The sequence below is a fragment of the Chaetodon auriga genome, chromosome 15, assembly GCF_051107435.1.
Source record: "Chaetodon auriga isolate fChaAug3 chromosome 15, fChaAug3.hap1, whole genome shotgun sequence".
Lineage (NCBI taxonomy): Eukaryota > Metazoa > Chordata > Actinopteri > Chaetodontiformes > Chaetodontidae > Chaetodon > Chaetodon auriga.
This window is the reverse complement of record NC_135088.1, coordinates 14,398,682-14,426,621: the sequence shown is the minus strand read 5'-3', so window position 1 is coordinate 14,426,621 and position 27,940 is coordinate 14,398,682. Positions and strand designations below refer to the sequence as shown.

At 42.5% G+C, this 27,940-nt stretch overlaps 1 protein-coding gene across 2 annotated transcripts; it reads left to right on the top strand.

The window, feature by feature from the left end:
- LOC143332547 (neuronal migration protein doublecortin-like) lies at positions 1-26,627 on the top strand. 2 transcript variants are annotated; one of them, XM_076750129.1, is made up of 7 exons: positions 1-162; positions 4,215-4,640; positions 7,517-7,857; positions 17,443-17,545; positions 20,342-20,395; positions 23,492-23,589; positions 23,701-26,627. In XM_076750129.1, the coding sequence occupies exons 2-7, from the start codon at positions 4,277-4,279 to the stop codon at positions 23,755-23,757; spliced, it is 1,017 nt and encodes a 338-aa protein (XP_076606244.1). In that variant the 5' UTR covers positions 1-162; positions 4,215-4,276; the 3' UTR covers positions 23,758-26,627. The 2 variants fall into 2 exon arrangements, with proteins under 2 accessions (XP_076606244.1, XP_076606245.1); XM_076750130.1 differs by having other exon boundaries at positions 28-162; positions 20,342-20,431.
- The last annotated feature ends 1,313 nt before the right edge of the window (positions 26,628-27,940 follow it).

Genomic DNA, 27,940 nt, shown 5'->3' with positions numbered 1-27,940 from the left:
CAGTGGCTCCTCCAGTGAGGCAGGCAGCGGCTCCGGCTCTCAGACTGAAGCAGACAAAGGCGAAGGGAGAGACGGCGTGCCGCTATCCTGCAGCATCGACTCACACATTCACGCACACTCCCCCGCGCACACACTCCCTTCACTCCGCAAGCAGCGACGCAGGTGAGTCTGCTACTGGGTGGGATTGTCCGCAGACTTTCCCGGCAAAAAGGAGGGAATGAGACTGGGATGGTTGTGATTTTTTTTGGTGTGGGCAAGTTGAGATGACATTGTGGGTGTTTCTGTGCGGGGGGATTTGTTTTAGGTGTTCAGATGTGCGTTTTGAGCAGGTGGATTGCGAGTAGGTGTGCGCCCACCCAGCCCCCTTTTTTTTCCTAGAGGAAAAAACTTGAATTTTATGCTGCTGCTCTTTGCCATGTGGCCACACTCATCCGTCATAAATGAGAAGTGTGCCATCATGAAACTTTTCTTCCTTTTGCGGCTGCGATTTTTAAAACTGGGTGTTTCTAGGTAGAAGGCTGTACGTGGATCAGCTTTGAGGAGGATGACTGGAGGAGTCATAATGTGCTGCTGGTTTTGTCAGGAGTGTGTAGTCACCGGGGTGTTGTGTGGGTGGCTGGAACACAGAACCAGCCAAAAATATCAATGATGCCGCGCTGCTTTTAATGCTCACAAGAGGCTTTCATTAGGGGATCCATGCATTTTGCTGTGGTGGTGATTTTCATTCAGCTGTTCTTAAATGCCTGGAGTGCATGATGATCATTCAAAAGAGGCAGTGATGATGTAAAGCCAGATGTCATGTAGTTTAACACTGAAAAGCCTTGATGGCTTAGAGAGAAATCAGTGCACCACCATTGCCTCCATTGAGAAGATGGACTTTCTGGACTCTTGCTGGAGAGCGAGCCGGCTGCTCCTCCAGCAGGCAGCAGCAGCAGTGATGGTGATGTCACTCTGAAAGCAGGCGCCCTGTTTGAGACAATGGACTGTCCTAGTTGATGCTTCCACTGGGGAAGGGTCACCGTTCGCTCTGCCCATTAGTGCGGCAGATGGGCTCGAAACCTGGCCTTTGTCAGCTGAGGAGCACCCATTCCACAGAGGGCCCACCCCTATCAGTGTGCCTGTCATAAAACCCCAGTCAGCAGCACAGCCAGGGGTTAGCAGGGGATTGGAGGGCCCCGCCACAGGGGTGGGTGGCGGCAGCAGCAGCAGCAGCATGTTTCCTTCTATTTTATTTAATCGTCTCTGCTTGTCAGTGTGGTTCTCTACTGTATGCTTATATGCATCATATAGGGCATTAGACCACGGAGGACAATGAAGGATTAAAGAATACTAAAGACTCTGAACAAATGAGCTTTATTAGACGTTGATTAATTTGCTGGTTTACATGCATGGAATGAAAAGGGTGAAAGAGACGCAGGGAGAAATCTTCAAATGTCTCGTTTTGTCTGACCAACAGTCCAAAAACTAAAAATATTCATGTCACCTAGAACCAGAGAATGATTGACATTTTTGCTGGAATAATGACTGGAATGATGAATTGATTATCAGAATAGTTGCTGATTCATCTTCTGTCATTTCGGTTCCATTTAAAGCGATGAACCTGTGCTGCTGTCATGCACGTGTCAGACAAAACGCTTCAGGCGCGTGAAACAAGAGGTTTCAGAATCTTGTTCAACAATAACACAATAGAGTTAATTCACATTATCATGATGCAGTTTCAATCAATTTAGATAAATGATGGTATTGAAATATTGATACCTTGAACTAACCAGCCTTTTCACTGAAGGTTTGGTTGAAAATAGCTAGGAAATGGTGCAAAACTTGGAATAATCAGCGACAGAAGGTACCAAACTGTGGTGTTAGGTCTTCATCCTCATCATTGAGGAAAAAGTGACTTAATCATCCTAAAAAACATGCTGCATATGTGTTGTTAATGAGCCAGTCAGAGATGTGATGCGTTCAAAGACCAGTGGCCTCATAGTCAATATTGTCAGGTCCTGTAAGCTAATTGACCTGCAAGAGAAGGATGCACGACTGGGTTCAACAGGGCAATGAATCTCTTTGGGGAAGACGATTAAACAGATTTTTTAAGAACAGTATAATGAAAATGAGATGGTGTCAGTGAATGACAGCTTTAAGTGGGCCACAGATAACTTTCTCTTTAATGTGGGTGTTTTTATGGGTGAGTGTCAGTGTTCAGTTTGAGAGCAATGGTTTAAAGAGTTTTTGTGGCTTTGGACGACTGAGTTGTGGCCATCAGGTGGCAGGTTAAGAAGAGAGCTGTCTCTAAATAGAAAAGCTCTCCAGCCTTCAGCCAGTCCGTCCCCTAGCATAAGTGGTTTATTGTTTATTGGCCGAACAGATGCGTCGTTTGCATAATTTCCAAGAAGCAGGAAGGACAGGATCTCCTGCGAAATTCAAATCCCTGCTATTTTGGAAAATGAAAAGGGAGAAAAAAAACCAGGTTGAACATTTTCTTTCAGACGATGAAAGCTTCAACCAAACTTCAAATCCAGTTGTAATGCGGTGAAACCTGAAGTTTCGGGAGAACTGCACCGATAACACTTAAACTGTAACTCTCTCTCCACTTAAATATTAATCACTGCTCTGAGAATTCATTATTTTCCTCCTAGCAGAGTAGATGTACCATTGTGGAGTATAACATGACTTTGACATCTGATCTTGTACACACACAGTATGGTTTCAAATTCGGACTAATATACAGTGCATTAGCCGTACCCAGGATGCTGTTCTAGAGTACATACATTGATATTTTGGGGCTTTTTTTAATAAAAGTTACAGTTTCAACATGGCCTGTATGTCCCAACTCTAGTGTGGGTTTTCTTGCTACTTCAATTTTCTCAACACTGTTATGCGTTTGTGCCACAGACACTTCACTAAATGCATATTCATTACACCCAATGGCACCATTTTAACAGCTGGACACGTGAACAGCAGAGAAATAGACAAATCAATTTCAGACATCTAAACCAACAATAAGCAAGTTACCAAATGATCAATCAAAGAAATATTTTAGACCTGTTCCATTGAACTGTGTTAGCTGGTCTGAGATACTGATTCATCTGGGCAAGTGAGACAGCTGCTCACAGGTGTGTGTGGGTGGAATAAAGAAGACGAGACAGAGACGTATTATGTGCTGCTACATACAGCAGTTTAGCCAAAGCAGATGAGGCACTGGGTTGTAATGTTACTCCAAGAAAAATATATCACCTTAACACATGAATTGTGCATTTTGCTCCGCAGCAGTGTGGGTGTACGCCATTTATGGATCTATCTTGGCTCAAAGTGTTGAATAAGCAACAATAAATCTTCTTTTAACAGACAGTTTCTTTACAGTTAATAAATTATAGCCTGACAGTGTTTATGTGATATTCTATTTGTTTATCATCAAATCTTTGCTGGTGAAAAACTCAATTAGCGCATGCTATTCAGTCAGTCAGGTAGCCTTAATCTCATCCTTGTGTATAATCCTATTTTCACATGCCTAAATCTACACCATTACAATCCCCGACTGTAGCTTTCTGATTATTTAAACACTTCATGGAAAGGAATTATCTAATTATTAAAAACTTGCTTCTGTCTGGTGCCACAGGGTATGAAATCTGCAGAAGGTGGAAGGCAACTGAATCGTCTATGGCTTTCATTGAATTACTCAGGGATTGAGGCACCATAATATTCTGCACAATTGTAGTTCAAGTGCTAAAACCCTGTACTGAAGGTGATCTGGATATTTTTTTGGATAGTACAGCTGATGCTCTTTGAAGTGGTCAGGATGTGTCACTGTTTGAGGCAAGGCTGCCGGTCACTGCTGTCAGTTAGTGGATTCATTCATAGTCCTCCTGTATGCAGATGAAACCGTTACCAGCATGGCAGATTTGCAGAATTCATTTCCTCAAGGCCAAATCACAGAAGTGAGATGCCTCCTGTGCTTTTGAAATGAAATGTAAAGAAAATGCGTGCCTCTGTGTTTGTACTAAAAAGTCATTGTGCAGTGTACTTTAGCTCACCTAAGCGGGTGACTGGTGAAAATGATCCTTATATACTAGAGATTAAAATGGCTAATCAGACCTAGTTTGTTTGTTAGTTGGCTTTTCGAACAGCTTGTATGGTCCATGTTTTGGAAACAAGCCAAAACCGATAATGACAGTGCTGCATTTGACACATTACATGCATTGTTTTGCTTCTGTTCCTAGACTCTCCGGAGCTGGTCCCCACCACCGCACATCTGCCACAACCATCACAACTTTCTGTCATCATGGAGCTAGACTTTGGACATTTTGACGAGCGAGACAAGGCATCCCGTACCCCGCGGGGTGGGCGCATGAATGGACTTCCCAGCCCCACCCACAGCGCCCACTGCAGCTTCTACCGCACGCGCACTCTGCAGGCCCTCACCAATGAGAAGAAAGCCAAAAAGGTGCGCTTCTACCGCAACGGAGACCGCTACTTCAAGGGCATCGTGTATGCCGTGGCCAATGACCGATTTCGCACCTTTGACTCACTCCTGGCTGACCTCACACGCTCGCTCTCTGACCACATCAACTTGCCGCAGGGCGTCCGCTTCATCTTCACTGTTGATGGCATGCGCAAGATCGCAACCCTGGATGAGCTAGAGGAAGGTGAGCATATTTAGTAGAATGCACCCAGCACTTATTGTATCTGATTTAATCCATCTCCTTCATGAGACAGTGGATCATTTGGATTGTCAGGTTGTTCCGCAGTCGAGCTGCTGTATTGAGACCAAACTGAGACATTATAGGCCACCGTGTTAAAGATGATCTGCAGTTTCAAATCAGTGTCTGTGCTGAGAAGATTTTGGAGCATAACATTTCCAGTTCTGAGATTAGAAGTCTTATCTTTTCCGTCTAGGCTCCTGTAATCTCTTCGTATGATGTGTCGACTTCTAATCTGAAGGGTCACTTTGGACATGTGACATGGTCCACTTTGCACAGCTGTTTGCACATCCTACATGTTGTTAGGCTATGAAGTTGTCTTAAAAATGAAATGAACGTGAGGAAATGTACATGAGAAATGTTTAAAAACGGAGAAATCTAGCCTTGTTTGAATGAAACGGCCACATTCACAACACAACCTATTACTCATATTAAACACTATTTCCTGGTTCTGCTTTCAAAGATTCCATGAACCTGCTTATAAAGCTGAAAACTGGTCTTCGTTCTTGGTCTTAAAGGAACTCATTGGTCTCAGATTTTGGGTTTTCAGCTTTAGACTCTCACAGGGGTTCATTCTGAGCTGTAAAGTCAGCTCTCTGCAGCTCAGCAGGATAAATGGATCATTAACTGGCGACATGAGCATCTAATTATTAAGTCGCAAGTGTGAGTTTTTAATGTCAGCCGTCTCCATCAGCATCCATAGTTCCAGCAGGCGGCAATCCCAATTAAAGCAGCACCTTGTTGTATTTTAGAGTGAAAAAGAGGATTTTCCTGATTCTTATTCTGATTCTTCGTGCTCTTTCTGATCAGTTTGTGGTTGCGTCTAATAGATGGAGGCGTATAAATGGTAGACAGCTTCATGAGCAGCTGCCATCATGGTGTAGTCTATATTTTTAGCATCAGAAGGCTGACCAGAACTGCTTCATGTGCTTACAGATTCATGCTGTAAAAGTCAGCAAAGATGATTTGGAATCTTTTTTTTGGTAAATGAATGGAGTGTTTACTTGGTGTCAGACAAGATGATCCATGCATTGACTTGCCAGGGGAAAGTCATACTTGAGTGAAACCTTTGTCCAGATGCAGCAACACAAAGCTTTTGTTCAGTAAGTGAATGGGATGGTATGAAGATCCAGTAAAACAGGAAAGGATTAGAAAAGTAAAAGTTCTCTAACATTGACGCTGAAGTTTTTTTTTTTTTTAATATAATGTGCTGAATACTGTTTAACCTGGCAACTCCTCACCGTTTTCCATCAACAACCATGTTTTTCAAGAATCTCTTCAAGACCCAGTTAAATGACCGAACTCTCTGGCCCGCTTGCTGACCAACTTTACTTTATGAGATTCGTCTAAAGCAGTGGGATGAGGTGGACGGGGTGAAGTTGGGGCAAAGATAGAAGATGAACCGCGGTTTAATTTGTTCAGAATGAGATGATCATCTCTGCTCCTTGAGCTGCTTAGGAGAGATGTCTGCCTGCATGTGCTGTTCTGCATGTGTGTGTGTGTGGTGACTGCAGTATAGAAGGGGCAGCAGAGTAAGCGCGGTGGGTGGTGGGGGGCATTTCATTGTGCTTCCTCTTGCGGGATATAATTAATTGCTCAATCTCTTCTGCACTGTGTAATCCTGTTTTGTGTCTTTGTCTTTGCTGTAATTTCTCCACATTTGGCCTAATTGTTGCCTTCTGGATTCCCCCTTTTGTCAAAATTCCTCTTTCTCTCCATCTCTCTCCCCCTGCTGCATTTCGTCTTTACTTTAACTCCTCTCCCTGTCTGGCCAAGAACAGCACAATCTGCTGTGAAGACTGGAGCTCGATAATGGCGAAGAAAATGGAGGATTATTTAGTGAATCGGAGGAAAGATGAGCCAATTTAGGAAAAGTACATTTCCGATGAGGCTGTAGAATATTTTAACTCTGTGAATTTTTTATTTTGAAAAATGGTAAAAGACGGCTTTGTCCCATATGACTAAAGTCTTCCTTTAATGTCCAACAAGGAAGTCAGTGAGTCTTACAACAGCCTTCATCTGGAAGGATAGTTATAATGCAAGTTTAACTAAACCAAGGCATGCATGCTTTAAAATCAAAACACAATGAATCTTTAATAAGTGAAGATGTGTCTCTACTGTGTTGCTCTTCCTGTCAGTGTGAGCTGTAAAGCAGGTATTGTTGGACTGATCTGTGCTATGGTCTCATGGGAGAACCTTGTAGCTTAAACTCCTCATTTTTTCCTCAGCACCACACAAAGACATGCAATTTCAAGCTACAGCACATATAATAAAAAGACATTAGCGTGAAACTTCGCTGTTTTCCTTCCTCAAAAGGATTTTGTACATTAGCCTACTTGAAATCATCGCTATTTTTTCAAATCACAAAAACAGCAGACATTCCCGTTTACGGGCATCTAACCCATCAGATACTGTAGTTTTGGTGTTTAGATATCCATTCCTGAGACTCCAGGTTTTCCCTTAATACGATGGGAAATGAAGGGCATTTGGTTTGCGGGGATCCACGGATCAAAAATAACATTTGAAAAACTCAATAGCAACACGTCTCTCTTGAAACAATCTGGTTACTCAAAGCCTGTTTTCATTCTCAAAACGTCTGCAAACAAAACTGACACCATCTGCAGTATGTGCTATCTACTTCCACAAAGTACTTTTAGTTGTTACACTAGATCGATGTGAGATGAAATCCAAGATGATGATAATTTGAGTTCCTGCAGGTTCAGATGTTTCTGTGTGGACGCCTCTGGGACTCTCAGGTGTCAAAGTTGAATAGCAGAGTGTGTTGCAACACACTAACCCAATTTTTCCTCTGCTGTCAACAGGGGAGAGCTATGTTTGTGCATCAGAGAACTTCTACAAGAAGGTTGACTACACAAAGAACGTCAACCCCAACTGGTCCGTGAATGTAAAGGCCTCAGCGAGCCAGAAGAACATGCAGTCCTTAGCTGCCAAGGCTGCTTGCGAGCCCAGAGAGAGCAAGGACTTTGTTCGACCCAAGCTAGTGACGGTGATGCGCAGCGGTGTGAAGCCGCGCAAGGCCGTGCGCGTCCTGCTCAATAAGAAAACGGCGCACTCCTTCGAGCAGGTGCTCACCGACATCACAGAGGCCATTAAACTTGAAAGCGGGGTTGTCAAGAGGATCTACACACTTGATGGCAAGCAGGTATGTCTCGCTTTTAGTCATAACCCACCTTACATCATTCTGTCAGGTGCTGCTGCAAACCAGAGTTCATTGGGTCACAATGAGCTTATGAAAGACCTTCTAAAATCCAAATAATAGGGCCTCTGTTCTAGAGGGTATAAAGCAGGTACAGTACAGTGTGTAAGCAAAGCTGCACAATAGGAAAATTTGTGGTCAGGATTGAGGACAATTCGTCATTCATACATCCACACGCACCCAGGCAGGTATCAGGATCAAAGGAAAGCAGGAAACAAAATTATTTGCGCGGAAATGCCAAAAACAGACAGAAATGCTATTGTCCGCTGCTACCCTCAGTCAGGAATGACACGACGGTTCATGAGAACCTCCAACATCCATGAGAACAAGCTGTGTACTCACTGACCTGCATTGTCTACAGTCTTTATTGTGACTTTCAGTCTGATGCAACATACTCTTCTGTCTGTGGTTCAGGTCATTAGTATCCTGTCCACCTGGCCTTTGTTGTAGGCCGTGATCGGGCATTGAAAAGCTGGGACGTCCTGGGAAGTTCTGTCTTCCAACCATTATGGTAGCACACAAAGAGCCCAGCCCTGTATTGTTGTGTTTGATCATTTTGTCCCCATTGTTACATTTGGGATGGTGCAGGCTGGTAGTTTAGCAAAGCGGTGAGAATATGGATCGAGAAAAACCTTTATGTTAAAATATGAAAGTAGCTGATGCCAGTGAAGACACTGAAGCACGTAAACTTACTCTACACAGAATCTTTAATGTTACGTAATGTTCATGTTACTTCATGTCTCTTCTCTTCTCTTCTCTTCTCTTCTCTTCTCTTCTCTTCTCTTCTCTTCTCTTCTCAGCATGAATCCCCATTTTGAGATGGTGCTTTAGTTGCATGTTGAGGCTGAAAACACAGACATCTCCTGTGTCGTGTAACAGAAGCCACAGAATACAGGGCAAAGTGTCTTTGGTAACCTTGACTGTTCTCTGGTGTTCAGTTAAGAGACCCTTCGGCTGTTGAAGCCAAACAGAATTCAGGGCACTGCAATCCCACGAGGAAGAAAAATCCTGCACAGAAAACGTTTAGTTTCTTCTGGATGGCTGTGGGCAGGAAAAGCTTACATTGACAACAGACCTTTGTTTAATATACATAAATGTAAGAGTTTAATGCACTGTCTCCCCAATTAAAAAAGAATCAAGATTAGGGTAATTGTCGGCAAGCACAGCAAATTGACCCCAACATTTAAACTGGGAAAGATGCACATCACATCCTGTATCTCATTGAAGCATACTTTGGTACACATTGTTGGTTTATGGCTAACTGAGTCTACCCTGGGTAGCTAGTCTTACCCAATTTTCTTACCTGCTAAGTTCAGTCAGCTGAATAAATTTTTGTCTAAGAGGTTTCTTCCCAATGTCACCTACATTAAATGGCGCCAGTCAGGCAGCCTCTTGCATTCATAAAATGCTTTCACATGCTTTGCTTTTAAGACAATTAAGAGCAGATTGTGAGAGAATGCATTAGATAGTTGCCGTGGTCACATAAACTGTGCATCATTTCAATACTACCATTGTACTGAAGTACATTAATATCTTGTACAGGCAACTTCCTTCCTTCATAGAAGTGTATGGACAATGGAAATGGGAAACTCAGCTGTGATTTCAGCTGCATCAAAAGCACAAGAATGGCAAAAGCTGATCGCCAAATGCTTTAACTTTGCCTAAAAGTCGCTCCCTGGGGGAAGACTATTGTTTTCTCAACACACTGGCTAAAAGGACATAATGTTTTATTCATGATCGTGCTTTATTGGAGCAGTGTTCAGGGACAGGCACGGCCACCATGCAGGGTCATCCACCTGGAAAGGTCTGTTAGATGGACCATCTACCTTTAAATCAACATGTGTGCCAGTAAATAAAATGTGAGTGAGTGGTGGGTTCAAACAGCAAAGGTTATATATGCATAGAGGGGCAAAATTTGGACCTAAATACATTTCTGTGCAGTAGGGATTGATCCTCTGACTACAAAACCCGTCACCAGCATCATAAAATGTATCTTGCAGATAAACACAGATTCTGATCTCATCTCTCGATCATTTCAAAGAAACCCACACCTGTCACACCCATAACTGACTGCATGGATCACATATCTCTGCTTTCCACATCATTGTGAATCACAGGTAGTTAACAGAGGCGGGGATGTGGAGCAGGCGTGAAAGCATGCGTGGATATGAACATGGACATCTGTTCCTCCGTCCTCTCTTTGATTTGGTTAAATGTTTGCTAATTCTCCTCCGGGGACCTTTCTCCTGTATTATTATTCATTACAGATGGAGTGGGGATCGTGCCTTGCTGAGCTCCTTTAGGTGTTGTACTTCTTTAGTTTTTTTTTTTTTTGTCCTCTGGATTAATACGGTCCGAATCACATGTGGCGAGGAGGAGGGGAGGTGCGCTGAAATGATAGATGGGGGAATTTGATTTTAATGCTCTCTCCCAGGGGTGCAGTCTGGTTGCCCCGGGTCTTGTACTGGTTTTCCTACAGAAACACTTGCTAAGATGTTTGGATCTTGTGATTATCTAATGGAATATGATTATTATTTTCATAATTCGTTGTTTTTATGTCTGGACTGCGGTTAGGGTTGAATCCTTTTCCAGCTTGAATTCCGCCATGCATTTGTAATGAGATGTTTCCACAAAATGAATTTAATAGCCACCATATGGCAGCTGTCCCAATCTGAGCAAATTCTCTTGTCATCACTGTAGATAGAGATTGATTGTTCCTCAATTAGTGTCCGTTGATCGCTGATTGATCGTGCCCGGGACTCCCAGTTTCAATGCAATGCACAGAATTGCGAGAAATGCTACACACGGTATTGCGGCGTCTTTGTGTGCAGAGGCACACTGCAGCTGCTCCGTGGTGGAGGTGATATGGTAGAAGCAATATTGATGCAGTGCCCGCCCCTCCCTGACTCTGCGCCGATCCTCCTCTTCCCATTCCATTGCGATAGCTGCTGGGACCGGTTGCTAGGAGACCACATCCAAGGCACAAAGAGAGCCCAGCTGGTGTGGACTGGTCTGTCAGATACCACATCCTGTAGTGGGTGTGAGAGTTTACTATCAATGCAAGCCTTTGGTTTAAAAAATCACATGTCATGTTTTTTCTTTACCTGTATGCATCCCATAATTGGGTTTGAAACACGATGGGATGGACTGTGTGCATGTGCAGCTTTAAAGGGTCAGTTTTAAGATGGAAGGAGCTTCTGGTTGTGTTTTAGTAGCGTTTTTCTAATACTTTTCACTTGATTTTCTCCTTTGCCTCGGTGCTGCGTCGCCTCTAATGGCAGCCTGCCCTCCTCTCTTTGTCAGTGTTGTGAACAAAATCACTTCCATTTTCCCCTCAAATGCTGGTGCTTTTCACTTCAGTCGGGAAGGGTGGGGCCAGTGGATTCAGGACTCATTTTCCATTCTTAGAGCAAATTAGGATCGTTTTATTTTAGCTGATGGGTAATAATTATTCCCCGTGCCTTTAAAAAATGTGGGGGGGAAAAAAAAAATGCTTGATTTGCCCTCACTGCTTCTGAAGGCTACATTAAACCAGAGAGAATTTATTTAATTGCTGGCTGCCATTTTGTATTCATTCCTCTTTGATAGATGTGTCTGCATAGGAGAATAGTTTTGATTTGCATTCAAGATCCACTGCTTGTTTATCTGAATAGCATTTTGGGAAGGTTTTCGTCTAATAGATGCCAAATCCAAATGTCATTTTGTGAAATATAAAGGTACATTGTGCCGCCGTGCAGTTTGTCCTTCTGGATTATCTTGACCAGGCTGCAGCATTGCAGAGGGCTCTTTAACAGATCTGAGTGCCCATTATTCTGGCCTGGTTTAGTATCTGAGGTTTTTCGGCAAGTCCTTTTTTTTTTTTTTTAAATTGATTTGGCAACAAAGAGCCACAAAGCAGAAGGATAGAAGAAACGGATGCTTCAGGCACAAGGTCACACTGTTATTGCCAGAGAACAAAAGATTCCAGTTTGTTTTAAAAGTTAATAACTCATGCAGTGATTATTCACAGAATAGGATATGGATACAGGCATGGGTTCAGGGCTTCTTAACGACTAAAATACATCCAGTAATAGGGAAGAAAAGCCTGCTTTTTCCTTGGTTATCAGTGCTCTCGCAGTCTGCCTGCTCTTTGCCATGCTGCAGAAGCAGTTGTCATGGCAATAAGCTCTGCCGTGATGGATTCGGTTTGTGACAATGGCTGTAATACGCTGAGTGTGCTCTTTACAATGGGTCTTACCTGCTTGCTCTCTGCTCCTCACCCTTAAGCAGAGCTCACTGCAGCCACATTTCACCCGCACGCGCGCACGCATGCACACACACACACACACACACACACACACACACACACACACACACACACACACAAACACACACACACACACACACACACACATACAGTGTTACATGGAGACAGACAACTAGGCTGACAGAGGGGCGTGGTCCCCATGATGAAGCATCTCGAGCAAGCATGGAAGCCTGAATCCCCCCACAGCCCCCCCGCCCTGCTGTTTCTGTACAAGCACCACATCAACAAGTGAGCATGACCTGGGGGGGGGGAGAGAAGGAAGCACAATTTAATAATGCTAAGGCCACATCAGTCAGCCAAATGGAAAGCCTACTTCCTCAGGGTTGGGGAGGAGTGGGGGTTAAAACAACATGCACCAGCTGCTCCCCATGACTGTGCAGATATTGCTGCCTAACTGGCTCATCTGTGCTCCAAATGCATCCGGAGCACCTACAGGAGCACACAGACAGACACTGTGCCAGTGCACCGAGGTCACAGACAGGTCACAAAGGCAACTGGCTATAACAGTCATTGTTTGATCGGCACAAATCACTGCAATGCTCAAATATTGGCTTTCTTTTATATTTCGATCTGCTGGATTTGACTTACGTCCAGTAATTGTATCCATCAACTGAGCTGTTCGCTACAAAAGCAAACAACCTGACATGATTTCCAAGCCCTGGTTGTTTTCTGTACTTTGTGTTGCGTGTGAAACCTTCTGTTGAGATGGACAAAATGGAGACACGGCATGTATTTTGGAGGAATATTCCACTCAGTGCAGAGGCGCTGATATTGATCAGGTCTGTGTGCCTACAGTGAAGGAAATGGTGTGGGAGTTTCCCCTTGGGTTGCAAAGCAAGGTCTTTATCTTTTTTTATACCTCATTTTTCTCTCACATAGCACAGTAATCCTGAGACTACACAATATAATATTTAATGAACATGAATTTGTTCACTGTGAGGTTTGTTTTGACTTTTTTTTGCTTTTTACCTTTCAGTCAAATATCCTGCCTTCAACCTAACACCATACCCAGAATCATATCCCCTCCTATCATGAAGAAAACACAGTCATTTGTTTGAGGGCAGAAGAAAACCCTCAAATAAATCTGAGATTACTCCTCTACAGTATCTTTCAGAGTACAGCAGATAAGTGTAGTCAGTTACATTTGATTCTACTGACTGGCCATTTGCTGACGCATTAACGCCGGCGGTAAGGCTTCACTGTCTGATAAGTAACGATCAGATGAGCCACCCAGGTCACGACAGAGTCGAAACATTATAATGCAACATTGAGTAGCTTTACTCGAGTAGCACAGAGATCGATTAACATGGCCCAACAGAGTCAGAGATGAGACCTGGAGAGTCATCAGTCGTTCATTCGTTATTGCTCTAACTGTGCTGGTGAAAGGAGGAGCTGAAGTCCAGACAAGCAGCTGCTCATAGAAGACAAAGGATGCATGAGCTTTGTTTAGAGATGCTTCTTGCTGCTTCACACAAAAGCTGTGGCAAGAAGCTGCTGTTTGACTATTGTTGACCTGAGATAGTGAATGTTGTTTTGCTGACCAAAATATAATGATCTCCTACACAAAAATATATATATATATATATCATACCTTACATTAGTCATAAAACTTTGAGGCACTGCTCAGCCCAGAATTTCTGGTGTCTCAAATAGCTTGTTACCTGGTGTTTTGATGAATAAATCCCCTAAAAGGCAAAAAGTCACAACTCACATCTCCTGTAATTCAGTTTTCTGTTTTATAGAACAAATACTGAAAAGGAAAACTGCTCATTGACAGGATCTGTTGAAACTTGTAGCCCTCTCTCTTGTCACCATGTTCAGAATTACATAGCGCCCAGTTTCTATATTTACCACTTGACTGCCATGACCTACCTACCATTGGCCAGAGTCCGGCCAAAGGAACTTTGAATAATTCAGTTGTTGGAGTTGGTGGATCTCTGCATAGCTGCTGGTGGTGTTGGTGGTTTTCAGGGGATCATGTGGTCCTGACAGCTGGTGAGGCAGAGATTAGGGATGGGCTTGGTGGGACAGAGGGTGGTGGGCACCTGGAGTCTGGAGGGAGCCAGTTTTTCAGAAAACCCCTCCCACCTGCCTCCAATAAACACACTAATACATATATAAATACTGAATTGCATGGTTTGCATGTGCAGTAAGTAAAAGTGATGTGACAGAGCTTATGGTCATCTTTAATTTGAATGTCATATTGCCTGGTGGATCTGGCTGACGACGTCGACTGACCTTTTCAAATTGAGGGGGGATGCCTCTTAACCTATATCCAAATGTTCCCAGGCTGGCCTGCCCTTTCCTCACTGCAGCCACGTTTCAAAGAGACTCTGACATTTTACATTTGATGTGATCACATTCAAAGCAGAGCGATTTTCCACAGCCCTTCAATCAACTGTCGACAGATGTCAGAGCGAAAATTCACTGAGGGTTACAGTAACTATTAACCCATGACAGGCATCCCATGTGAGAGGAAAAACAAGTGACAATGGTGATGTCATTAATCAGGACGTTGTGCACATGCAGGCCAGCTTTGGGTGATTGTTGAGGTGTCTGTGGGACATTTGATACACAGTGCACATGAATGATTTGTGGGCTTAATGATGCAAAGAGGACTGGTCAAAGATCTGCACTGTAACTGTACAGATGATGTTGGATCTTAAGTGATCCCTGCAGGAAATAGGATTAGTGGGATTGCTTCAAGGGATTCATTGTTTTTGTTTTTAAGGACTCTTAAGGAGGATGGGTGCTCTTGAAACATGCGGTTTAATCCAGGTTATCTCAGAGCATGCTTTTTTTGCACTGTATCGCCTTGCTTCTAACACATTGATAGATTGCATTACAAACGTAGATAGGTGTAGGTTTTATCTATCTATTTCTCTTGGTTCAAGGGCAATGCTTCTGTAAGTCGCTGGCAAAGCTCTTGGCTGTTTCGGAATCATTTTTTGCTGTGGAAGCTGGAGACACCAAACCTCATTCACCATTTGGGCTGTTTTTCTTCTGTTTCAAGCATGGGTTTGTATGGTGCGGGTTTGAAAGCCAACCATGTCCAATCATGTTGAAATTCATGCAACATCTTTGTTTCGAGGTATTTCTATTGACTCCCCTCTTAGGTCGATGAGTGCACAGATAAATACAAGATTGTTGCCTTTCAGAAACCTGCAGAGAGGACAGCGTCTTCGTTTCAAATGGAGATTCTGTTAAGATAGATTAAGGTGGCAGTCTGTTGGATAAACACTTTATCCCTTTAATCAGCTCTGTTCTTAAAGCTATTAAAACATGGACTAGCCTCTACCCTCCCGCCCCAATCCGGCCCATTTCCATCTCCTCTCCTCCGCCCGCTGGCCTTGGGGGAAAAAGAGCACTTTAATGCTTCCATCTTATGATTAACTGTCAGGTGCCCTTGTTGCCACACAACAGTTTAACCTAATGAAAGTAACATGTATCTAATCTCTTGATAATGAACACAGAAGAAAAGCCCTGGCTGGAAAACCAATTAGATTTTCATCCCTGGAGTCAAAGCACCATCTCGGCAAGGATCTGCCAGGCCTGTATCCAGGGTATCTTGTGGGACGCAGAAAGGGTACAGCTGTTGGATGCCTCGCCAGCGAGTCACCACCGCACACTTTTAGCTTGTCTAGCAAGACAGAGAGTCAACATGGCAGCTGATGGGGTGGGGTGTTCCCAAATTATCTGCAGTTCATAGTTTGGATGTGTATCACAAAGGAAACCATGATGCATCTTGGCTATGCTGGCAAGTGTCCCAACACAGGGTAATCTTTCAGGCCGTGGACCTCTCGGAGAGTCAGGCAGAGTCTTGAGTCAGTGAGTCGTGTGCTTTTCAGAAAATCAGCCCCAAAATTAGCCCTTTGAATAAAGACAGAGTGAATCTTCTGTTCTGTGGGTCAATCATTTCATATGTCTTGATCCAATAATGTGAGAAAGAACAAAATTCAGCTAGTGTTGAAAGGCAAACTGTAAATGAGGCTGAGATGCTTTGTCAGAAATCTCATCTGCACCAGGAAAAAAAACAACCAAGGGGAAGCAGAGCTTTTAGTCTGAATGGCTTTAATAGGCGTGCCTGAGCTGGTAACAGGGACCGTATAATGGAGAGCATAGGAGAAGGTGTGGCCCAGAGACATCTGTCCACTTAGGCCATATTGTGTCAACAGCTGCTATAGAGAGAAAAGACCCTGGGGAAGGAAGTTGAATCATTTAAACATTACAGCAAAGGTGTAACATTATACTTTCTGTTTGGGCTTTTTTGTGCCTTTGTGTGTGTGCTTTGTTATGTGTACCTACTGTAGCTAAAGGCATGTTAACATGACAAGTAAGACACAAAGGCAGTCTGCTACTACATGAAGCTAACTAAATCCTTTGGCTGGCACCCAAGAAGACCTAACTTTTACTTTTATTCATGCACAAAAGCCTGTGTGTTTACTGAGTTCATCCTTTTTAAAAAATGTAATCAACATTTTCACTTCTGCCATCAAATCTGTGATCATATCATCCATGGTGCTTCCTCTGCACAGCTATTAGCAGTGCTTGTTCATGCTGGAAATGCCTGTATAGAGGACATTTTAATTAGTCCTGAATCAGCATTTCAAATGAATTTTATTAATTTATGAATGGTAACAGCACAGATATGATCAGATGAATATGAGCAGATAATCCTCTCTTGGCAATTGCATAGTCTTGGGTTCTGTAACTCTTTCAGTAAGTGCAAAAAAGGCCTTGATTAGCGTTCAAAACAGACATTTTAACCATGTTAACGCATGGCCTGAGGGATGGTACTGTCGGTCCACCACTCCATCACTTGTAGTGAAAAATCTCAACAACTTTTACATAGATTTCCATGAAATTTGGCAGATATATTCATGTTCCCCTCAGGAAAAATGTAATGACTCTGTGATTCCTTAACTTACATTTAGCACTAGGTCAAAATTTAAATGTGTCCAACACTTGGTTCATTTCTAAATACCTGCAAAACCAATAACATTCCCACGAGCCTCGCTTGCACTGTGTGTTCATCGCTTATTAGCAAAATGTTAGCATGCTAACATGCAAAAGTAGTGAATATGGTGAACATTATACTTGCTTAGCATAGTTAACGTCCAGCCTCACAGCGCCAGCAGCATGGCTGGAGACTCTTGGTTCTGTTATGATACCAGTTGATATGAGATTATTCAGGGTCTCAAGTTTTCTCTCTTCTGGCTTCATAGGTTACCTGCCTTCAAGATTTCTTTGGTGAGGATGACGTCTTCATTGCATGTGGACCAGAGAAATTTCGCTACGCCCAGGATGACTTCTCTCTGGATGATAACGGTGTGTGTGACAGTCACTAGGCCTATGAGCTTTATAATAATCATGCAATATAAATTGAAAAACAATAAAAAAACACACCTTTGAGAAGGTTAATTAAAAATGTAAATGCAGCAATTTCAACCTAAAGACGGCCAAGTATTATAACTGAAAAGATGAATGACTTTGTGACACCTACAAATGTATCCATATACATTAAGACACACTTGGCTGGGCTTTTGCACTGTTTATGTCTGCGTTTTGATTTAGATAAGTCTATTAAATTGTACATATGACAGCAGCTTGTGGAAAGCATCCAATTTATGTTTTGCACTTCATATTTTAGGAATTTGGCTCATGCACTGACTGAGTCACCGAGACTGTAAACTGTGCAGTGCAGCAAATGAAATTTCTATATTAATGTTATGGTTGTATGTGCCAAATGACTGCAGTCACAGAGGGTTAGTTTTCCCAATATTCTGGACTATTACTCTATTACAGAGACTTCCTTACTCTGAAATCTCATCTCATCTGTCTAGTAAACATAATATTGTGAAGATAGACCTGATGATTAGATATTTTAGAGAAGGGACTGGAGAAGAATGATTAAAGAAAGAAACTTGAGCACCTAAAATGGATTGTGTGTGTATATAGAAAATGAAAATGTCCACATGAGTGACATCTCAGTCGCGTCTGTGCTGTCATTTAATATTACCAGTGTTCCAGTATAGACTCCTTAGATGTATACTAATGTATTCTTTCTGTGAATGATGTTATATTCACATACGAAGCTGTGTGCTTGGTTATCGTGAGGCAAAAAATTATGTATATGAGAGGTAAGCCATGAAAGAGAGGGAGTCGACGAGGGAAGTGTGTTATCTGCAGCTGGCAGCAGGGATAGGAAGAGGTAGAGAAGAAGAGGAGCCATTAATCTGTCCGGTGACATGTTTAGGCCAGCTGATCTGCGGGTGCTGATACTGCTGAGAAGTGGAGGAGAGAAAATGTAAAAACCAATCCTCTCGCAGAGTCTCCCTGCTCCCCACAGACCTGAAAGCCCTATTTTTAACAGCCCACTTCCACCTAATGTCTCCTCCTCGAAACATTCCGTATCTTTCTAAATGTCTTTTAATCTTAACGCAGCGCTGATACAGGCCTGATTTGTCATTATGTTCCCTTCATCCCGTCTCCTCCCCTCGATTCCTTGTCAAATCTTGGTAGGATGGAGATGCCGGTTCATTTGTAATGATCTGGGTCTTTTCCTTTCAGCGTACTCCCCGCCTCTCTCCCATGGAGCCAAAGCTAAATTGTTTCATTCAGTTGAAAATGACCTTGGGGCAATACTAAATAAAATTGCTGAGAGTCTCGAGCATCCAGACATCAGTGAGTTAGCCTCAGTGGAGTAGAGGAGGAGAGAGCCCCGTCTGTGACGCATGACATGGATGCTACGGCAGCACACGCATCTCTCTGGATGATTTATGCTCAAATCCTGATTTTTTTTAAGCCATTTATCCGTACAAACATGATTATAATAGTTACATTTGATGTGTTTTCAAGGAGTGTTTTCAAAAATCAGAGACACACATGCTATAAAATGTTCCTTCTATACTTTTGTCTGCACTGGAAATGAGCTTTTCATGAATAACCAAAATAGATTGAAATCCCTTGTGGTTATTTTTCACAGTCTTTATGTTGAACACAAGACGGACGTGCAGACAGAGAGGAGCACATGTGCACCTGCAGCTCTGCTTATGCAGCGACAGCATCAGTTGAGAGGGAATCTTCGCAGATCGACTTGGGGGCTATTTCGAGACCACTGAGTAGACTAGACAAGCTGCCAGTCTGAAGCATTGTCAGAGGCACGGTGGCACACCTTGCAAACAATAGCACACGCGCGTACGTCTGTATCCAGCAGTGTGTGAAGGTTAAGAGCGAGAAGACAGACGTGGTGCGATCCCAGGAGACGGAGGGAGGACAGATAGTATAATTAGCATCAAAAGTGGGGGAGAGGAGGGAGGGGGAGGAAGGAGAGAGCCTGACAGTACAAACAGAGGGGAAGATGCAGAGGGAGGGGTAGCAGTGTCTGGAGTCTGTCTACACTGATTAATACAGTGACCCAGAATATACTGCATACATATCTATATGATTTAAACAAGCGCTCACTGCTATATATGTTCATGAATTCACAAGCAACAGATATCACTCTTGTATAATAGGCAGTAAGATGGCAGTGAAACTACTGACAGTTAGAGATGGATGTTGTTCAAATTGGTCGGCATTCAGGTTCGAGTTACGTTAATAATTGTACATTAAAGTGACGTCTAGAGCCCTACTACTGGTTGTCTTGTTTGGTTTAACTCAAGCCAAAGTGCATCAATAAAATCCATTCTAGTTGACACGTCTGTGCACAGTTTGGCCTTCGCTGACAGTTAAAGCCTGTGTGCTCTGAGGCTGGTGTGAATGCAGAGAGCAGACCTTCAGTTTATGTTTTTCTACTTTATTCCAGTGTTTTTTAAAAATTCCATTTCTTATTGTTGCAGAAGCAAAACATTTTAATCAGAGAAGTTTGCATCCAACATTTAATTTACCTATTTTACATGATCAGGAAGGAACCAGTGTCTGAATCATTATTTGAAAGGTCAGTCCAAGGTCATCAGGTCATTCAAATTACTGCAAATAAACCCCCCAAAACATGTTATTTTTACATTTTCTGATCTCTGCCATTCTGATTAACAGAACTGCACTACCAAGCATCACTCGCATATTTGGTTTTGGGTAAAAAAAGGCGATGATTTGTGACTTTATTTCTGCTTCTTTCCACAGAATGCAGGGTGATGAAGGGACCCAAATCTCAGCGTGGTTCAGCAAAGAGCCCTGGTCAGTTCAAACGCAGCAAGTCTCCTGCTGAATCGAGTGAGCCCACTGTTCTGTCACCTCCACTGTGATGCTTCCTTTTTAAAGTACAGCACAAACTGACCTCAACGTGTCCTGTAAATCAAAACAAAGACAGCTGATGGGAAGTCAACTCAAATACAACATGAGACATGACAGCAGGGAGATGTAGTTGTAAAATGCTTAATCCCAGCTAGATCTGGTGGTGCTGGTCTGTAGCAGACCTTGACCTTTGACCTCAGTCTGACGGGAACGGTGAGCATAAATATGGATTTCTCTTTCAGGATCAATAGCGGATGATAAATGATGATTAAAAAATACCTTCAGGTTTGCTTCCAGCGAGCACATTTCAGGGATGCTAATGAGAGAAATTTTGTTGTTTCTCTTTTTGTAACTAAAATTTGCATTTTGGTTTCTGGATTCTGACAAACTGCAGAAAAGGAGTTAAAATGCTGCTTCTTCTCTGTTGTCTGGTTGTGCTTCAAGAGCTGAAGACTGTTTTTACTGGGGGGTCCAAATGACATCAGCTCCTTAATCTCATCCAACACCCCATAAGAACCCTCTAATACCTGAGAATGGGGACAGTAAAAATCCAGCCTTTGTCTGTTATACTAAATCTTACTTTAGTATAATAAACCAGCCTTTGTGTTTATACTAAATCTAGTTAGATTTGGTATAATGTTACTAAAGCAGATCCTTTTTTTTTAAGTCATGAATTAAACATGAAAAATAAAGACTGTAAACAGCTTTCAGCTGTTTGTTTGACAATCAGGCATCTTAACAATTAATAATATCCAGGAGGCAGTAGAGCATAATAGAGACACTGCTGCTGCTCGTGCTTGAATCTTTTATGCTAACACTGGAGTACAGTGCTGCACCTCTTTGTTACAAAGCTATCTGACTTTATGTAGATGCACCATTAGTTGGTGCCATGAAATCTGATCATGTGCATTCATATAATTCTTTGACAGCGCTCATGAAAACTAAGATCATTAGAAAACAAAAACACTTTTTCTCATGTTTCACTTAACAGGTTTAAATTATGCACGTCTAAGATTCTATATTTTGTAGAACTGTATTAGTTCTCCCACTGCTTACTGCAGTGTAGCATGATGGCACACCCACATGCTGCAGAGGTTTAAAGCCTGTTGAAGTATGACCAAGTGACAGTGTCTCTCCAACAGTGGAAAGACAGAGCAGGTGAGCTGTTAAATCCCCTGTAGGATAAATACGGAGAGTTGATGCTCTCAGAGCTGGCGGTGTGGTAGCAGCAGGTAGTCCACAGGTCACGTTTCCTGCCACTTTATGATGTGTGGCGGGGGGTGTTTGGGTCTCCAGCCCTGCGGGTTCCCTCTGTCCTTCAGCAGTCTTGAATATTTTATTGATCACTGATGGGGGCTGCCTTGCCTTTAAGACGGCAGATGGTAGGCCAACACGCCGGGAGGCAGTTTACTGTGGAGCATTAACCACCTCTATAATACCTGAGAGGTCAGCAGGGTGATACTGGCGTCAGAGGTATGTGACTGGCCTATGTTAACCGGGATTAGTACATGTAAAGACTTGAAGAGCCTTCAATCATTCAAAAAAGTCTTCAGCACCAAAAGATATTTTGGAGGGTTTGGGGATGGACAGGTTGCTCTTCAGTGTGTATGTTAGACACCTATCGCCATGAGTCCGTGTGAGGCCGAAAGAAATCTTTTGGGATCTTTCTTTTCCAACAACTTAACATATCAATTAAAAGCTGTGAAAATAACAAGACAACCACATAAATATATGCCAAATATATTCATCCATTTAGTTTCACTTTAAGCTCTTCCTGGCGTGAATGTGAAGGCTCACCGTCACAGAGCTTGCACAACACGACAAAAAGTGTAATTATTTTAGTTAATATGAGGATCACAGATCCAGGGAGGTGCCACAGAATCTGTATACTTTTATATTATTGAAATTGTACCCGGCCAAAATACTTCAGTGTGCAATTACAATCGAACATGAAAAGCTATAAAGTTCTGCATTGTGCCATCTGGCTCTGAACGCTTCTCCTGCCTCTGATTGGTTAGCAACTGGTATGGAGGCCTCTTATTGGGCCACAGCTCAACAATAGGTGTGCATGTGCCTTCAACTGCAGGGTCATGTTCTCCAACATGTCATATCAGTCTAATATACATGTCTAATTTACCTCACAGTTACCAGCTCTTTCTTCAGCCTCTGGCATTGAAATAAACAACTTGTTTTAGGGTGCACTGGGTTTAATGAGTAGAATGCATTGAAAAGTGTGTTTGGCATGGTCCTGGGACAGAAACCCACAATGAAACTCATTGATCTTCAATTAAATGTGGCCACAGTGGACTCAGTTTTCTACAGAGGATGAATAAATCTATCAAATGTAAAAGAACAAACCTGGACAGTGTGGGCAACTGTAGAGAAAAGCTCTGCCTGTTCTGTATGTGTGGGAGAGCTGCTCATGTTTAGATGTACTCATTTTGAGATAATACGACTTGCGATTTGTCCTTTTAAAGTGTTCAAACAGCTTGTTAAGTCTACATTTGTACGCCTGTTTATCTGGCTGAGTGGTTAAATGAAGCCAGTGGCATTAAGTTGGTTAACAATGAAGCTTTATCCGCGTTGCGTTTTCAACACTCGCTGGCTCAAATTTACACCGGCCATCTGGCTCATAGTCTTCAGAATTCTTTTCATCTCTTATAGACAAAAAACTCTTTTAAAGCACTTAACACACACAGCTACATTACATCGCACCGCTCTTAGATATAAACACAATGTTCCACACATAGGGAATCCTAGCAACGTGGCGGGACGCAGAGCGAGTGAATAAAATGTCATCTAACAAACGGGGAGCTTGTCAGCCACCTCAACCTGGACCGACAGCGTCGCTCGACGCTGGAGCCAAATGAGGCCGCAGTTCAGGAATGACTTTTCTCCACAGCCAAGGAAAGAGGTCCAGGCCTCTCCTGCTCCACTTTCTAATCCACACACTGTTTACTTCTCTTTCTCCTGTTTCCCCCCCCTCTCCTCCCTCATCCCTCCCTCTTTCCCTCTCCTCTGCTCTGTGGGCTCTCTCAGCCAACGGGACGGGCTCCAGCAGCCAGCTCTCCACCCCGATTTCCAAGCATTCCCCCACCTCCACCCCCAACAGCCCGAGCCTCAACAACAAGCAGAAGGTACCCGGGCCTCTCCTCCCCTCTGCTGACCTGTCATCTTTTTGTCTCTGCATCATTTGATGCTGCTAACTCTGACTTAACACTTGTGACTCTGCCCCTCTGTGTTTGCAGGATCTCTACCTGCCCTTATCTCTGGATGATGACGATTCTCTCGGCGAATCGATGTAGACTCTCCTCCTGCAGCCTGCCTCCTTAATGGCCTGAAACACAGAAGTTTTGATACCTCTGCTGCTTTCCACCTTCACTCACAGTGCCACCTGTTGTGTAGGAGAACCACTCTTTGTCTCTTTTTAAGGCCTTAGCCACCAGGGCTATGACACCATTTGCTGCTTGAGAATAACACAAACTACAAACTTTTTTTTCTTTAAAGATCAGTTTTGACCTCGTTGTAACAATCAGCTCACCAATGTTCAGGCATATGTTTCTATGTGGAGGTATCTCTCAAAAGGGCACACAGTTCACTGACCAGCAGATTTCACGGTGTAAAAAAAATCCACTTTGGTCTCCAACGTTTTGTTAAAGGATGCACTTAATGTTTCAATCACAGAATTCCAAGCAGCAAATGGGTATTTTTAGGGGTGTTAGTCAAAGCGGACTCTTTTGTATCACTTGTATTTGTGACGTTCCTCCATGTCCTCCTGTCCTTCTGGTTAAAGGTGTGAAAGGTAATGGTTCCTTGTCAGAGGAAATCTGTGAAGCCAGATAAAGTCCTTCTAACCCGCTGTAAATACTGTGTATAGCTACCCATCGTAACATCTCTGCCCAATGTTCATTGCTGTGCTTCCATAATGTCACTACAATGTCTGTCTAACATTTGCTTAACATGATACAGGGTATGGTCAAAGTAAAAGAAGAACCAAAACATGAAGTCCCACCACAGAGGGCGAGGATGTGTGGGATGCAGCAGCTCCTGACTGAAGAGGATTATTGGTCAGAAACAAATGCCTCTTCAGTGAAAATTCATGTTCCCAACTGAACATAGTCGTGAGAGATTATATAACCAACATAACCATGGAGGCCTCAAAATGTTGGCGATAATTGGCATTCACCTTGTCTGATCAGGGAAAGGAACCATCTGCAAGAAAAAGCATCCCACAAAGCCCTCAGTGAAGTCTTTACTTTGGTGTTTCCTCTATTTTGACCTTCTACATAGACAGTAGGCTATACATGGTTTATACCCTCTGTGTAGTAGATTTTCACAAACTGCAGTGCATGATATTACTGAATGATTATGAAACTTTGGGCATGTAAAAAGCTGATTTGAAGGACCTAATGGTGCATAAAAACAACCAAAGGAAAAAAAGTAATAGTCCATTTTAAAAAAAAAGAAAAAAGCAAGCAAAGCCAACATACATTCAGTTTACAGTTTTTATTGACCAAGTCTAAATAATTCCCCTTTAGGCCAGTTTATCACCACAACTGGGCGTGATGTTTTTAATCGTACAATCTGTGAAATTCTGAATAAATAAAGGTCTCAAAGCCAAAGTAGGATTTTTAGATCACAAATTATAAGAAAGGGGAAGATGTGTAACTTTATCAGTTGTAAAATTCTTTAAATATTGTGGAGGAAGCACACCTGGAGATTTCTGCATGTTACTTCTACGGCATCAAGGTTAAATCATCCTCATCTGAGACAGTTAGAGTGTTTTATCGGGGCGCTAAATAGTAGTGGGATCTCTCCTATTTTGCATGGCTCAGCATAGTTCTCAGATTCAGGGGGAGATGAAAACATAACGGTTGTCTAAATCTATGTTTGGGTTTCAAATTTTTATAAAGTTTATTAATTTATATCAAGGGTACTCGTCTAGGTTCTTTTTTTTGCCTAGTTTTAACTTTGCTCACGTGAGCTGTAAACACTAGTACTTTTTTCAGGCCTCTGTGTGCAACTTCCTATGGCCATACTTCTTTTTCTACTGAAGTTTTCTCAGATTTCTGCAGGGAATCGAGCCTGAGAATCGCTAAATTGGGTGACACTGAAGCACAAAGCAGGGAGCTACTTGTTCATCAGACACTTTAATGTCGACTTGCCAGCATTGCAATGCGTGACCACAATTGATTTCTCAATACATTGAAAAACAATGCTGCACATGTAGCATCCTTTTAGATGAACATCTATGCATTCGGATTCAAGAATAGTTAAAATTATTTTCTGTAGGAATGGCCTTTTTATACCCAACAGCGTAATAAGGAATGAACTAAAACTGAAATGTCCATGCAGTTGTTCCATTGTGATCGTGTGACAGTCTGAAAGTTGTATGTCTTACGAGTGATCCGGTGCCCGCCCTCTGGATAAGCTTTGAATAGCTGTTCTCATCAGTCGCTTAATGCTCAAGGCAAACCATCACCAAACTATCTGGTGCTGTGAATTACACCTTTCTCCTGCAGGGAGTGCTGTCTGCCACATCAGCACAACAGCTAATACCATCAGCTCATCCAAAAGCAGGGACACCTCACTTTACCCACCATTTTGTACAAAAACTCCCGTTTGTTGTCATTTTTCTCAAACTATCGGTTCTGTATAACCTTACACGCTAATAATGTTCTTGTTTCCTTGATTTGTTTTCTACAGCTTATTACAACGCTGCAGCATATAAAGCATTAACAGAAAATGTTGGTTGTCTTGTGTTAACCGGCCCGCCACCATGTAAGATGGATGGTGTGAATTCATCACCTACAGTGGTGCCTTTTTTTTTAGATTACTGTCTTTTGATAAAAGAAAAAAAAAAATGAAATGGGACATCGAAGGCTTGTTCTTTGTTAACAGCTGTTTGTAAAACATTTTTAAACATCTTGAATGAGGAGGCCTCCCAACACACTTTGTTTTGAAGAGTCACAGGACACTTTATCGTGGTGTAAATATGCTCCCTCCCTGTGCTCTTTCATATGTATGCCTTTCTGATCGAATGAATGACCTTTTTTTTCTTGGAAATTTACAATGTCCTTTTTAGTGGTATTTTGCAATGTCACAGTGGCTTGTTTCAGTGCTTCATTCAGTGTATTAACCGGTATCCTTTTGCAATTAAAACAGTCGTATTTCACCTCTGTGGTCTTTATTGCAATGACTCAGTGACACACATTTCCAACAATACTTTGCCTTTCACCCTCCTTTTCACTGATGAATTCAGCATTCAGACTTTAAATGTGTGTGTATGTGTGTGTGTGTGCGTGCATGCAATTTGTATGTCCACAGCAATAACGGCAGATGCTAAATGTGTGCTTTCTATTGAGAAACATAAACAGATGAAAGATTTGTGAGTTAAAAATAGTGTTGCGTTCGTGCGGAGATCACTACATACTACATAACCATCTCCATCACCATGGGAACAGGCAGTCTGTCTCTCACATTTTCAGCGGTGGCCAAACATGTCAAACAACAGCCAAACTGCAAACATCGTCAGTTTGTTAATTCTAGCAAAATACTGAATGATAATGTTGAAATGTGATGTGTCAGACTCTGTCGTCGACATTATCTTTAGTTTACTTGGAGAGCCAAATGTGTGTGTGAGGGTAGGAGGGTTTATTCCAGTCCTGTAATTCTAGTCTGCATCACAAATACTGGAGGCAGTTTGTATGTTCAGTATTCATACCCCTACAGCCACCCGATGTTCTCTACATCTATCAAACATGTGGAATATGAGAGTGACATTCATCTGTAAAGATCACGTTCACACACATAATGCACAGAACCATTTATCTGGTGATACTGTATCTTTGCTGTGCAGGCAGACTTCAGCTCATCCCTCTTTACATCCACACTATTAAATATGAAACGTCTTAATGTACATTTATGACTGCATGTTGTTTCTGGATCAGAACTGCACCTTTTTATTGTTGTTGTGTGGTGCTGGAGAGAGCCTCCTCCTCCTCCCACTGCTGTACTACCACACTGGATTTGACATGCTGAAGTTTGAGGACCTGCTCTGGCGGCCTCTACTGCATGCATTTTTTTTTTTCATCTTAATGAATGTCCTGCCATCTGCTGGCTATGATGTCTGCGTACGGTAACTGGACACTTTCTGCAATAGAAAAGCACATTTAGATTCCAATAAAACTTGCTTCTACTTTAGGATCGGCATCCTGCCAAAAACAAAGACAAGCAGCATATAAAACGTTATCAGTCTTTATCTCATACTGTAAATGTTTAACATGAGCGCTGACAACTGAATGTCTCTGTTGCATCCATTCAAGATTGTGTGTGTTTGTTAAAGAACTTCAAATCTTAAGAAAACATCAGCAGCAAAAGGTCATTTTTTTCTGTAACAGCCTTTTAAATTTTCCACAGCGGTGATGTCACAGGGTCTGCCTGTCGTCTGGGTTGTTATCAGCTTGTTTGGTTGTTTCGTTCTCTGAT